General features: G+C 43.7%; 1 protein-coding gene across 11 annotated transcripts in view; it reads left to right on the forward strand.

Moving 5' to 3' along the window:
* Window positions 1-14,800, forward strand: part of PARN (poly(A)-specific ribonuclease) — a 198,772-nt gene that overhangs the window by 12,206 nt on the left and 171,766 nt on the right. For 9 of the 11 annotated variants that reach the window (XM_033235686.1, XM_033235684.1, XM_033235683.1 and 6 more), the window contains 5 exons: window positions 6,294-6,459; window positions 7,966-8,031; window positions 8,771-8,809; window positions 10,658-10,700; window positions 12,956-13,036. In XM_033235686.1, the coding sequence (XP_033091577.1) occupies window positions 6,294-6,459; window positions 7,966-8,031; window positions 8,771-8,809; window positions 10,658-10,700; window positions 12,956-13,036 (395 nt within the window). The remainder of the gene's footprint in view (window positions 1-6,293; window positions 6,460-7,965; window positions 8,032-8,770; window positions 8,810-10,657; window positions 10,701-12,955; window positions 13,037-14,800) is intronic. The other 2 variants (XM_033235687.1, XM_033235685.1) reach the window with 2 other exon arrangements.

Raw genomic sequence — 14,800 nt, forward strand, 5'->3', positions numbered from 1 at the left:
TTGTGTTTTTTGTAGAAATGGGATTTTGCCATGTTGCCCAGGCTGGTCCCAAACTGCTGTTCTCAAACAATCCACCTGCCTTGGCCTCCCAGCGTGCTGGGATTATAGGCGTGAGCCACCACACCCTGCCTACCTGTTGCTTTTTTAATAGTTGGAGACAGTTTCTTACTTTCTTACGAGAGAAGGAAAGTACGGAGACTGCACGATTGATAATAGCTAACTTGCTAGGGTGGTGGCCTGGGGAGCACTTGAGGAAGGGACTGTGTCTTGTTCATTTCACACCCCCTTGCATAGCATGATTTCTTTTCTGTATCAGGGAGGTGACCACCAAATATTTGATGCGTAAATGGGTGCATGAGTACTGGACATCAGAGCGTTTCAGATTGGTTTTCCTTCCTCTTCAATATGGGCCACCGGGCCTGGCCCATATTGTTTTTTAATTGCTTCATTGGTGCTGCATCTTAATTTTTGTTGATTTCAATCTTTGGAGGTAATGAAAACAAACTTTTTTTGAGCCAAAAGTGCTTCACATAGTGACTGAACCAGCAGAGCAATACAGTTTGGGTATTATAAAGAAATTTTTTTTTATTAGTCTCATACTTGACTCTGAAAGCCATTATACAATAGAAGTTGTTTCTCCAAAAGTGTTTGGGAAGACCGTGCTTTTTGCAGTGGCATTAAGTATGTACAAGGTCAATATTTTAATTTAATTATTTACATAAATTTTGCTTTTTTTCCCCCATGGTGACTGTAGAATTCATGAATGAAGGAGGGAAGGAGGTTTATCCCAACAAGAATAACTGAACTTTTCTCGGAAAAAAGTACATGGGCTTCAAATGAATTCTCCTCTTCTCAGCAGAATCTCTTTGCAAGGTGTTTAGTACCCATGCCATATTGGTGTTTTTTTTTTTTTTTTTTGAGACAGAATCTCACTTCCCGGCTAGAGTGCAGTGGTGTGATCTCGACTCACCACAGCCTCCACTAACAGATTCAAGCGATTCTCATGCTGCAGCCTCCTGAGTAGCTGAGACCACAGGCACACGCTGCCACACACACCTGATTTATGTATTTTTACTAGATACGGGGTTTCACTGTGTTGGCCGGGCTGGTCTTGAACTCCTGACCTCACGTGATTCACTCGCTTTTGCCTCTTAAAGTGCTGGGATTACAGGCATGAGCCACCGGGCCTGGCCCATATTGTTTTTTAATTGCTTCATTGGTGCTGCATCTTAATTTTTGTTGATTTCAATCTTTGGAGGTAATGAAAACAAACTTTTTTTGAGCCAAAAGTGCTTCACATAGTGACTGATCCAGCAGAGCAATACAGTTTGGGTATTATAAAGAAATTTTTTTTTATTAGTCTCATACTTGACTCTGAAAGCCATTATACAATAGAAGTTCCAAATGCATTTAGAGCATTGTATTGGACTAGTGGCAACATTTCTTGAAGGAACCACTTTATCCGGTACTCGTATGGATGCATAGTTCTAACGTTTTTTTTTTTCATAGAAGAAGAGAAACAGCCAGATTGGAATGTGCCTCCTTCTTCTGTTTTATAGTCATGCCCTGGAATATTTTAGTTAACAATAGTTAGGACTTCCAGGTCATCCATACTACCAAGCCTCATCCCATGCTGTTGTTGATAGGCTCTAAATCTGACTTACACCCTCATCTCTCTCCATCTGCAAGACTTTCCATTCAGGCTTTGTAAATGTCAGGCCCTTTCCTTATAGCAGTCTTCTCTCAAGTTCTTTGATTTCCTTGTCTGGAAGGAAACCAGGTGACTCCTCTTGTTAGTTTCCCCTTGTAGCCTTCTCCATCCCTGGTGGTTTTCCCTCTCACTCTTGTCTTCCTCTGGCCAGGCTGTGCTAGGTGTCCTCCTTGTTTCCCCATGCCACCTTTAGACACCTGAATTTTCTTTTTTTTTTTTTGAGACAGAGTTTTGCTCTTGTTGCCCAGGCTGGAGTGCAATGGTGCGATCTCGGCTCACCGCAACCTTTGCATCCAGGGTTCAAGTCATTCTCCTGCCTCACCCTCCCAGGTAGCTGGGATTATAGGCATGTGCCACCACACCCGGCTAATTTTGTATCTTTACTAGGGACAATTTCTCTGTGTTGGCCAGGCTGGTCTCCAACTCCCAACCTCAGATGATCCACCTGCCTTGGCCTCCCAAAATGCTGGGATTACAGGTGTGATTGCCACATCTGGCACGTGAATTTTCTTTTGTACAGGAGCCACCATTCTCAGGCTGTCACTAGCTCTGCAGCCCCTCCTTGTGCTGACTCCTGTAGGCGCAGCGTGCATCATAGCCTTGGCTTTGGTGTGTTATCATTCTCTCCACTCCTGCCCTTCTCTGGGTGACTTTAGTATCCTCAAGGATAACCAGCAAATGCTCTGGTCTGTTTCTTGACCAGGTGGTCAGCAATCTTTCTTTCTATCTGTCTTTAGTCCTCTATACCAGTGGCAGGGTCATGGACCTTAGGGTCAAAAACTGCACCTCTCATTTACTATCTTTTTTTTTTCTTTCTTGAGACAGGGTGTTGCATTGTCACCAGGCTGGAGTGCACTGGCACATTCATGGCTCACTGCAACCTTGACCTCCTGGCCCAAGTGATTCTCTAACTTCAGCCTTCCGTGTAGCTGGAACCGTAGGCGCACATCATCATGCCCAGCTAATTTTGACTTTTTTTATAGAGACAGGTTCTCACTATGTTGTCCTGGCTGGTCTCAAACTCCTGGGTTCAAGCAGTATTCCTGCCGCCACCCCCTAAAGCTCTGGGATTATAGGAATGAGCTGTTGTGCATGGCCTCATTTATTGTTTTTAGTGTTTTTAATGTATGTTTCTTTGAGAGTACTACTTCTTGTGCTTCTAATTCACTTGCTCTGGTACCTGTTTCAGCAATCTGTTGACTTACATTGCTTTTTCACTATCTATTGCCTTCCCTGCTTCTCCTTGGTGTGTATTGTTCTCCGTGTATCATGCCAGGAGGCACATGATGTCATTTGTCCTGTTACTGGTAATGTTAACTTGGACCACTTTTTTTGCCAGTTAGTTTTAGCATCCATTGATAATTCTTGCTTTAAACAATTATCATTGACAGATGGTGGTTTTGTGCATTCATTGTTCTTTCTACAAATTCCTTAGTGTCCCGTGGCTTTGTTGTTATTGTTGTTTTGAGACAGTCTCACCCTGTTGCCCAGGCTGGAGTGCAGTGGTGTGATCTTGGCTCACTTGCAACCACCACCTCCCAGATTCACGTGATTCTCCCACCTCAGCCTCCTGAGTACCTGGGACTACAGGCGTGTGCCACCATGCGTGGCAAATTTTTGTACTTTTTGATAGAGAGGGCGTTTTGCCATATTGAACAGGCTGATCTTAAACTCTTGATCTTAAGTGATCCGCCCTCCTCAGCCTCCCGAAGTGCTGGGATTATAGGCATGAGCCAGGCTCCCGGCCTCCCATGGTGTTTTTTTTTTTTTTTCTGGGAGACGGAGTTTCGCTCTTGTCGCCCAGGCTGGCGTGGAATGACGCAATCTCGGCTCACCGCAACCTCCGCCTCCTGGGTTCAAGCGATTCTCCTACCTCAGCCTCACGAGTACCTGGGATTACAGGCATGTGCCACCATGCCTGGCTAATTTTGTATTTTTAGTAGACACAGGGTTTCTCCATGTTGGTCAGGCTGGTCTTGAACTCCCGACCTCAGGTGATCTGCCTGCCTCAGCCTCCCATAGTGCTGGGCTTACAGACATGAGCAACTGCACCTGGTCCCCATGGCTTTTAATACCACCCATATCCCAGTGATAACTATATTTATATTTGGACACCTTTCTCTTGAGCTATAGGCTTGTAACTGCAAGTTTTAATTTGCGTATACCCTTAGATGATTTGATATGTCCGTGGCCGGGCGCAGTGGCTCATGCCTGTAATCCCAGCACTTTGAGAGGCTGAGATGGGCATATCACCCGAGGTCAGGAGTTCAAGACCAGCCTGGCTAACATGGTGAAACCTTGTCTCTACTAAAAATACAAAAATTAGCTGGGCGTGGTGGTGGGTGCCTGTAGTCCCATCAACTTGGGAGGCTGAGGCAGGAGAATTGCTTGAACCTGAGAGGTGGAGGTTGCAGTGAGCCGAGATTGTGCCATCGCATTCCAGGCTGGGTGACAGAGCAAGACTTCGTCCTAAAAAAAACAGAAAAAAAATAGTATGTCCAAAAGGTAGCTTCTGATTTTCACTCCTTGGACCCCAATACCTATTTTTCTCCTCTTTGTCTTCACATCAGTTAGTGGCCCTACTATCTTCCCAATTGCTTGAACTAAAGAGCAAGGTTTTTTTTTTGTTTTTTGTTTTTTTGAGACGGAGTCTCGCTCAGTCACCAGGCTGACGTGCGGTGGCATTATCTCGGTTCACTGCAACCTCTGCCTCCTGGGTTCAAGCGATTCTTTTGCCTCAGCCTCCCAAATAGCTGGGACTACAGGCACGCGCCACCATGCCTAGCTAATTTTTGTATTTTTAGTAGAGATGGGGTTTCACCATGTTGGCCTGGATTTTCTCCGTCTCTTGATGTCGTGATCCACCCGCCCAGGCCTCCCAAAGTGGTTGGATTACAGGCATGAGCCACTGCGCCCAGCTGCAAGGTGTTTTTCCTGATTTTGCCTTTCCCTTTATCCTTCATCTCCAGGATATCAGTAAATGTTACCGCTTATGTCTAGCAAATCACTGTCTCCATCTACCCTGCCATCTCTGTAGTCAACGCCAGGGTTACAAACGACAGCCCACTGCTTGCTCCGTGTTTTGTAAATAAGATTTGTTGGACTACAGCTATCCCCGTACATGTACATTCTGTGTATGGCTGCTTTTGTGCCACAACAGCAGGGCTGAGTATTGCAACAGAGACCCCCATGGCCCACAAGCCTAAAACATTTACCATCAAGCCTTTTAAGAAAAAGTTTGCTGGCCGGGCATGGTGGCGGTGACTCCCGCCTGTAATCCCAGCACTTTGGGAGGCTGAGGTGGGCAGTGAGGTCAGGAGTTCGAAACCAGCCTGGCCAACATGGCGAAACTCTGTCTCTACTGAAAATACAACAATTAGCCTGGTGTGATGGCGCACTCTTGTAATCCCAGCTACTCCCGAGGCTGAGACAGAAGAATTGCTTGAACCCGGGAGGCAGAGGTTGCAGTAAGCTCAGATTGTGCCATTGCTCACCAGCCTGGGTGACAGAGTAAGACTTTGTCTTAAAACAAAACAAAGAAAAAATTTGCTGACCTCTGATCCAGCTCTTGTCTCTTGCCTGGATAATTGCTCCTAACTTGTTTCCCAACTTCCACTCTCAGAGTAGTTGTCATGGCCTTTTAAGCATTATGCAGGTAAGGTAATTATCTTGCTTAAAATCTTCTAATGTTGTCCAGTCACTGTTAGAATAATGTGCATTTCTTTTTTTTTTTTTTGAGATGGAGTCTGGCTCTGTCGCCCAGGCTGGAGTGCAGTGGCCGGATCTCAGCTCACTGCAAGCTCTGCCTTCCGGGTTTACGCCATTCTCCTGCCTCAGCCTCCTGAGTAGCTGGGACTACAGGTGCCCGCCACCTTGCCCGGCTAGTTTTTTGTATTTTTTTAGTAGAGACGGGGTTTCACCGTGTTAGCCAGGATGGTCTCGATCTCCTGACCTGGTGATCCGCCCATCTCGGCCTCCCAAAGTGCTGGGATTACAGGCGTGAGCCACCGCGCCCGGCCATAATGTGCATTTCTTACCCTGGCCTGTGAGGGCCTGCAGAATCTTGCTCCATACTCTCTCCAATCTGATGCTGTACCATTCCATTTTTGCTCATGACATCTGGCTACACCAGCTCCTTGCTGCTCCTGGAACAGTCGTAGCCATTGCCATCTTCTGGGTATTCATACTTGTTTCCCCTACAGGAAGGATTCTTCCCCTAGCTCCTTTCATATCCGAAATATTCTCATCCTTTGGGTTTTCCCTTACTTTCCTGATTATCTTGTCAGGAGTAGTTCCCTTTACTACAGAGAAGGATGCATCAGCTTGTCACTGCTCATTCCCCAGTGCCTAATATAATGCTTTGGCAAAGCGTAAGTGCCAGATAAATATTTCTTGAAAGAAGATTGAATGAATGGATGAATGATAAACACATTTCAAAATCACTTGCCTTTCTATTCCTTTTTTGAGATGTAGTTAAATATGGTAAATCTTTCCTGAGTAATTTAGACTCTTTGGTTTGTTAAACAAATTTTATGTTAGACAGTTACTTCTGCTAATGTGTTCTTTTTAAAATCATGCTTAGGAATTCCATATTTAAATCAGGAAGAAGAAAGACAGTTAAGAGAGCAGTATGATGAAAAACGTTCACAGGCGAATGGTGCAGGAGCTCTGTCCTACGTATCTCCTAACACTTCAAAATGTCCTGTCACGATTCCTGAGGATCAAAAGAAATTTATTGACCAAGTGGTGTAAGTTCCTAAACTAAAACTAAACGTGCATTGTGTGCTATATATTGGGGCATGACGGGCATGTATATCTCAAACCTGTACTTTGCAAACATAGTACACACACAGGTGTAATGTTGTGAATAGCAGGATGTAATTGTGGCATATTAAAAAAAAAATTTTTTTTTTTTTTTTGAGACAATCTTGCTCTGTTGCCCAGGCTGGAGTGCAATGGTGCAATCCTGGCTTACTGCAACCTCTGCCTCCCAGGTTCAAACAATTCTTGTGCCTCAGCCTCCTGAGTAGCTGGGATTATAGGTGTGCGCCACCACACCCAGCTAATTTTTATATTTTTAGTAGAGCCGAGGTTTTGCCATGTTGGCCACGCTGGTCTCGAATTCCTGGCCTCAAGTGATCCGCCCGCCTCAGCCTCCCAAAGTGTTGGGATTATAGGCGTGAGCCAGCATGCCTAGCCAGCATATTCAAATTTGTGCAACAGCAACAAATTGTAAATAGAGTTCCATGTATTGTACTCGGACTTGCTACATGTTACTAGGCACGAGATTTCTGTACGTGGGCAGACCTGTGTGGACTTTTTTTTTAAATTAAATAGAGACGGATCTCAGTGTGTTTCCCAGGCTGGTGTCAAACTCCTGAGCTCAAGGGATCTTCCTGCCTCGGCCTCCTGGAGTGCTGGGATTATAGGCCTGAGCCATTGCCTGGCCCCTTTTCTTGTTTTTTAAATACTAATCAACTGACTTCTAAAACTTGCATGGACTGAATACCTGACAGCCACTGTCCGATGGCCTTGAAGGCAGAGTGGTGGATCAGGCTTATCCAGTTGGCAGCATGTCCATGTTCTCTTTGCTTGCAGTAAAGGTGCTAACAAGCAGATGTGATCTTGGATAAGCGTCTGGTCTTGCTTAGCTTAGTTGTTGGTGTAACCATTTTACTGGGAAAGTCAAAAATTAAATCACTTGTACTGACGAGTCCTCGAGAAGTTGTCACTAATTAATAACAACAGTAACCCTCTTACCCCCAAAATATGCCAAATAAAGCTTTTTTTAAAAATTTTATTTATTTTTTGAAACAGGTTCTCGCTCTGTTGCCGAGGCTGGAGTACAGTGGTGTGATCATGGCTCACTGCAGCCTCAACTTCCCAGGCTCAGGCGATCGTCCCACCTCAGCTTCTGGAGTAGCTGGGACCACAGTTACACTGCACCATGCCGAGTGAATTTTTAAAATTTATTTTTTGTAGTGAGGGGCTCTCAGTATATTGCCCAGGCTGGTCTCGAACTCCTGGGCTCAAGTGATCCCCCCAACCTCGACCTCCCAGAGTGCTGTTCTATGCCTAGGTCAAAATAAAGCATTTTAAAAAAAGTATTTGAACTAAAAGTTATAGGGTAATTTGGTAGAATTACATTGTCACACATTCTTATATTTAGAATGTTTTTGGTTGTGATTATTTTCTTGGTTGATGACTTAATTCCTTAAAGGTACTGATGGTCGTGGTCTATTCTAATTCCTCAGAGAGAAAATAGAAGATTTATTACAAAGTGAAGAAAACAAGAACTTGAATTTAGAGCCATGTACCGGGTTAGTTGTCCTGAACATTTCTGCATGTTCTTTTTTCGGAAAGGTAGATGATTTGTGGCATTTGATGCATTTAGTCTTTTAAAAACACCTTTATAAAGGGTCTTTTTATTATTAGTATGTTCTCAAGCATTAAGCACTAACTTTAGTGTTACACAGTGGGGATGACTGTGTATACTGAGACACTGAATGAATGCTTTGTCCTGTACCTGGAGCGGAGAACACTGTTGTGCAACCTTGACTTTCAGTTACGCCCAAGAGTGGCATAATTACTTTGGCCTTGAGGAGTGCTTAGTACATGAAGGCTTCAGAAGAAAGAATTCACTTTCAGGCTACTTCTACCCTTTTAATTTCTCTCTGCATTTAAAAAACATTAGCATTTCAAAGAGTCAGTAACGTGATTGTCTTTTTTTCCTTTTACTTTGTGAGGAGCTTCACAAAAGTATTTTAATGCATCTGTCTACTTTAAAACTCTCTTTATGCAGCTGCAGGAAGCAGTATTTTGATTAGACAAGAACTTCTACCTCTTCAATAAAAGCAGTATAATATTAAAGAAAATTTTAGAAGACAAGTGATGAGGAATTCCCCCCACGTCAACTAACCTGCCTATTTTTGTTTGCAAATTACCTGTCAGTTCTAATGAAGTCTCTTTTTAAAGTGAAATCCTTCTCAACAAATGCTTGATCAGTTCGGATTTACTTCTAATGAGCCAAAATCAATACCTTTTCTTTTGTTTTTATAGGTTCCAAAGAAAACTAATTTATCAGACTTTGAGCTGGAAGTAAGTATTTATATATATATATATATATTTTTTTTTTTTTTTTGAGTCTTCCAGTTATACAGATCACTAGTGGAGAATGGCCAGAGTATTTATATTGTATACAGGAGCTCTGTGGGGGACCCAGGATTTAAAGACTAAATATAATCTCTTAGCTCTCATTTCCTTTTTGAAATTCTGCGGTTCTCAGTGATTTGACCCCACCAAGTTCCCCTGCTTTCTTAAGTTGAATACTCATTTAATTTTCTTTTGCTATTGTTTTTTAACAGATGCTTTAAGCTTCTTAAAATAATTATCACTTTGGTGCATCCATTAAACTATGGATTGGTAGTGGTTTTGTCCTTTGGGGGTATACAATGAATATTTGGTTTTCAGACCTAGGAAATACTCAGATGAATGCTTCTGGTAAAGCAAGAGTTCTTAACTTAGGGTAAGACTATGGATGGGTTTCAGGAGGTCTGTGAATCCCCTGAAATAACATCCAGAAGTTTGTGTGTGTATTTTTCCAAGGATGTTTCCCTTGGTTTCCTTGTGTTTGCAGGTGGGTCTTCAATTCAGAAATTGAATATTGACATAGACAGGTGGACATTTCCATTTGACTTTGGGGACCTTGTTCTTCCATTGGAATCTACTGGTGACATGTATACTGGGAATATACTTTGAACACAATAGGAAAGGGCTGTTTAGTTTGCCCATGCCCACACTCCTTTCCTGTCATGTCGTCCTTGCAGCCTACTGCAGCTGCATTCCACATCCTTCTCCTTGTTGGCTGATGCAAACTGTTAATACCATGCAAAACTACAGCAGAGTTGGCCGTCTAAAACCTCCTCTTTATATGCCCCGTGCAATCTAAAAAGACTTTCAGGTCGGGCGTGGTGGCTCACTCCTATAATCCTAGCACTTTGGGAGGCCGAGGTGGGCAGATCACCTGAAGTCAGGAGTTCAAGAGCAGCCTGGCCAACATGGTGAAACCGCATCTCTACTAAACATACAAAATTTAGCTGGGCATGGTGGCACATGCCTGTAATCCCAGCTATTTGGGAGGCAAAGGCAGGAGAATCACTTGAACCTGGAAGGCAGAGGTTGCAGTGAGCCAAGATTGCGGCTCGGTTCTTCAGCCTAGGTGGCAGAGCAAGACTCCATCTCAAAAAATAAATAAATAAATAAAATAAAATAAGACTTTCACAATTTCAGTTAGGAAACATTTTTGTATTTGGAAGAAAGATTTGACTCTGTGGTAATGAGTTGACTGTATTTTGAGATGTAGGACATTTTAGAAAATGCCTAAGTCCTGGCTGGGCGCAGTGGCTCACCCCTGTAATCCCAACACTTTGGGAGGCCAAGGCCGGCGGATCACAAAGTCAGGAGATTGAGACCATCCTGACTAACACGATGAAACCCTGTGTCTACTAAAAATGCAAAAGATTAGCGGGGCGTGGTGGCGCGCGCCTGTAGTCCTAGCTACTCTGGAGGCTGAGGCAGAAGAATGGTGTGAATCCAGGAGGCGGAGCTTGCAGTGAGCAGAGATTGCGCCACTGCACTCCAGCCTGGGCGACAGAGCAAGACTCTATCTCAAAAAAAAAAAAAAAGAAAGAAAATGCCTAAGTCCTAAAAAAATTAATTTGAAAGTCAAATCCATGTTTATGTGTTTAAGAGCAAGGGTAAGGAAACATTTAGCAGCTGAAACGTTATAAAATAAATGTGCTATAAAGTCTTCATTGTAGTGATAATTCTTTCATAATTAATAAAACTTACGTTACTTAATTTATAGCTGGATAGTTGCTTATAAAATACTTTGGGATTTAGCTGTCATTGACTCATCTACTGATACCATGTTTTTCTTTTCTGTAGGTATCCGAAAGGCATTCATGTTGAGACTTTAGAAACTGAAAAGGTAACCCCAAGAATTACCTAGCACTAACATTAAACACATTCATTGTTACACTGATACGGGTTTCGTTTTTTTTTTTTTTCTCAGGATTTTGCTCTGATTGCCCAGCCTGGAGTGCAGTGGGGCTATCACGGCTCACTGCAGCCTTGACTTCCTGGGTTCAGGTGATTCTCCTATGTCAGCCTTCCAAACTGGGACTTCAGGCTCATGCCACCTTGCCTGGCTAATTTTTTATATTTTTAGTAGAGACAGCGTTTCGCCCTGTTATCCAGGCTGGTCTTGAACTCCTGGGCTCAAACAATTTGCCCGCCTCGGCCTCACAGAGTGAGCCACAGCAGTGACCTGAGCCACTGCTCGCAATCCTTAGTGTGCTGAAAGTCAGAATTTGTACCTTGTCTATGCTTGCTATGAGCTGGGTAACCTAGGGTAAGTCATTTGACCTCTTTAAGCCTCATTTTCCTCTTCTGTACATTGGGGCTGAGCATGGTAACAGTGATCTAGACTTTCTCATAGCCTTTTTATGCTGATCCTGTGGGTAAGTGGAAGTGATGCTTTGTAAACTTGAAAGTATACAAATGTTATTTTGTATTCTTACTGTGGCAGAAAGCTATAATGGTACATGTGAAGAAATGGCTTCATGTTGCGTGGGCAGATAAAACTAAATTTTAGAATCCTGGTCATAAGCATAGCTATTGTCTTGGGTACGCAGGGTACACTGATAGAATTGTGATGGATAGTGGGTGGCTAGTGGTGGGTTCCTTCTGCAGTGTTTGAATTTTATAATTGTTGTTGCTCTTAAGTCAGGTATAAAATTAGAGATTAAATACAGTAGAAAAATAATCTTGGTAGATGGTTTATCTTTAGTGGACACAGAATATATATGGGAAAGAAAGCACTAGTTACCGGACACGTTGGCAGAAAATCCAGGGTTGTTTCTTACGTTAATACGACATATATATGTAAGTTTTGTTAATGTTAATACAACATATGCATTTTACTTTAAAACTCTTCAGAAATCGATGTTCAAATGCAACATAACTTTTTTAGTATTTGTCATAGGAAATGTCTTATTCTCACAGTCTGTTGATATTTTTAACTGATGCCTGTTGGGTTGAATTAGTAAACTGTAGGAAAATGTCATGGAAACACAGAGACAAAATTTGGTTTGTAATGCATCAGCTCAACTTATGTTGGCATGTAAAAGTGTTTTCTGTTATATTTGGCTCATGAAAGACTGCAGTGACTGGGCATGGTGGCTCAGGCTTATAATCCCAGCACTTTGGGAGGCTGAGATGAGCAGGTCATTTGGGCCCAGGAGTTTGAGACCAGCCTGGACTCATGGTGAAACTCCGTCTCTACTAAAAATATAAAAAGGAATTAGCCAGGCATAGTGGTACATTCCTGTAGTCCCAGCTCCTCAGAAGGCTGAGGTGGGAGGATCACCTGAGTCCAGGAATTTGAGGCTGCAGTGAGCTGTGCTCATGCTGCTGCACTCCAGCCTGAGCAATGGAAGTGATAACCTGTCACACATACAAAAAGAAGTGTGTAGTTAACAAAAATTATAACTTCTGGCTGGGCATGGTGGCTCATGCCTGTAATCTCTGCACTTTGGGAGGCCAAGGTGGGCAGATCACTTGAGGTCAGGAGTTTGAGACCAGCCTGGGCAACATGGCGAAACTCTGTCTCTACTAAAAATACAAAAATTAGCTGGGCATATTGGCGCGCACCTGTAATCTTGGCTACTCTGGAGGCTGAGGCAGGAGAATCGCTTGAAGCTGGGAGGTAGAGGCTGTAGTGAGCTGAGGTTGTGCCACTGCACTCCAGCCTGGGTGACAGAATGAGACTGTCTCAAAAAAAAAAAAAAAAAAAATTATAATGGCAGCAGAAATCTGAATTTTTTGAATTAAGTTGCCTCTAGAAAATTGTATATCTGTGGCTGGGTGCTTGACTCACACCTGTAATCCCAGCACTTTGGGAGGCTAAGGCGAGTGGATCACCTGAGGTCGAGAGTTTGAGACCAGCCTGACCAACATGGAGAAACTCTGTCTCTACTAAAAATACAAAAAGTAGCCGGGTGTGGTGGCACACACCTGTAATCCCAGCTACACGGGAGGCTGAGGTAGGAGAATTGCTTGAACCCAGGAGGTGGAGGTTGCAGTGAGCCAAGATTGTGCCATTGTACTCCAGCCTGAGCAACAAGAGCGAAACTCCGTGGCAAAAAAGAAAAGAAAATTATGTATCTGCTTTATGTCTTTTAGAAGGAGCGATACATAGTTATCAGCAAAGTAGATGAAGAAGAGCGCAAAAGAAGAGAGCAGCAGAAACATGCCAAAGAACAGGTAATTGGGCTATGTTAGTTCTTGGGGGGTGAGAAATGGCAACATAAATATTGATTTATTCCTGTCTAGTTGAGATCATATGTTGGATTCAATTTAATGAATAATTTTCTTTCATAGAACAATTGAATTGGCAGAAAACCTGGACTAGAATAAGGGGAAGTTAGGTTTAAGCATGAGATGTAGCCAGCAAAGTGAGTCTGACGTCACTGTTGACCACTGTCTACTTAAACCAGTCCTGAAGAAAGTATTCTTGATTCTCATTTAGCTTGTGTGTCACTGCCCTTTAATACTGCCACGTCTAACTTCATGTATAGTTACTAGTTTTCTTTAAACCAGGTTCAGAGCACATGATCTGACAGACGAGGATGACATGCTTAGGTTGTGCCATTGGAACGTCATCCTGCTTGCTATGTGAAGAGTGAATGGTTTTGAGTGAGTAAGACTGGAGGCAGGAGACCAGTTAAGCTGTGGAATAACCTAGCTAGGAGATATTGGTGACCTGGCGTAGGATAGTAAGTAGCAGTGTAGATGGAATCTGGAGATATTTGGAAGGTAGAAGCCATGGAATTTATGACTGGATGTGGGTGGTGGAGGCGGAAGGGGGAACGACGAAAATGCTTTTGCCAGACATTTGCACAATGGGGTAGATTGCATTCCGTTCACTCGGAGGAGTTGGCTGGAGTGACATTGGTCGGGGAAAGGTGGAGGAGAGAGGAGTGGATTTGCATGTGGATGAATGTCATGCTCATACATACATTAGGTGTCACTCCAGATTGACTCACCCAGTAAAGATACAGTGACCCACTTTAGGAGACAGCATATTACCTATACAGAGAAAGATGAGCAAAAGGTGCTGCCTGTAGTCCCTGACCCCCATACTAAAAAGGACAACGCAGAAACAAAAGGTGCCAGTTAGAGGCCAGGTGCGGCGGGTCATGCCTATAATGTCAGCACTACTTTGGGAGGCTGAGGCGGGAGGATCACTTTGAGCTCAGTAGTTCGAGACCGGCCTGAGCAACATAGCGAAACCCCATCTCTACAAAAATACAAAAATTATCCAGGTGTGGTGATGCGCACCTGTGGTCCTCGCTACTTGGGAGGCTGATGCTAGAGAATTGCTTGAACCCAGGAGGTGGAGGTTGCAGTTGCAGTGAGTTGAGTTTATGCCACTGTACTTCAGCTTGGGTGACAGAGTGAGACCCTGTCTTAAAAAATAAAAAGAAAAGGTGCAAGATGATTGCAGTGTGTGTTGTGTGATGTGGCTTCACTGAGGAACCAGTTCTAGGCCACAGCTCAGGGCTTTGGTATTCTGCAGCTCTCTTCTGAGAAGGCAAGGCAGAGAGCCTCACACGTCCTCAGAACCCAGGAGGCGATGAGGAACTGTTTCATGACAGCCTCCCAGGAGTGACAGGGAAGGGGGTGGGAGCTGGCCTCATAGCTGCTCCTTAGAAACCTGTGCCTCCCACTCTTCCCTCCTGATGTGTTGTGCCAAGATGCAGATGAGTCTGTAGCCAAGACACAGATTAGCCTTTACCTGCATGACCTGTTTTGATACATGCGAGGCCACCAGGGCACCATGGCGTCCCCTAGAGTGGAAAAAGATGTTCCCCCAGAGTGGAAAAAGATGTTCCATTCTAGTTTTGACCTGATGAGATTTTGGGTGTTTTCAGAACATGCAAGGGTGGATATCCTCTCAGCAGGTTTGTCAGTGTTGAGCACAGAAGAGAGGTGAGGGCTAGGCATGATTGTCGTTGGCAGAAAGAC

This window comes from Trachypithecus francoisi, unplaced genomic scaffold (assembly GCF_009764315.1).
Source record: "Trachypithecus francoisi isolate TF-2019V2 unplaced genomic scaffold, Tfra_2.0 Lachesis_group15, whole genome shotgun sequence".
NCBI lineage: Eukaryota > Metazoa > Chordata > Mammalia > Primates > Cercopithecidae > Trachypithecus > Trachypithecus francoisi.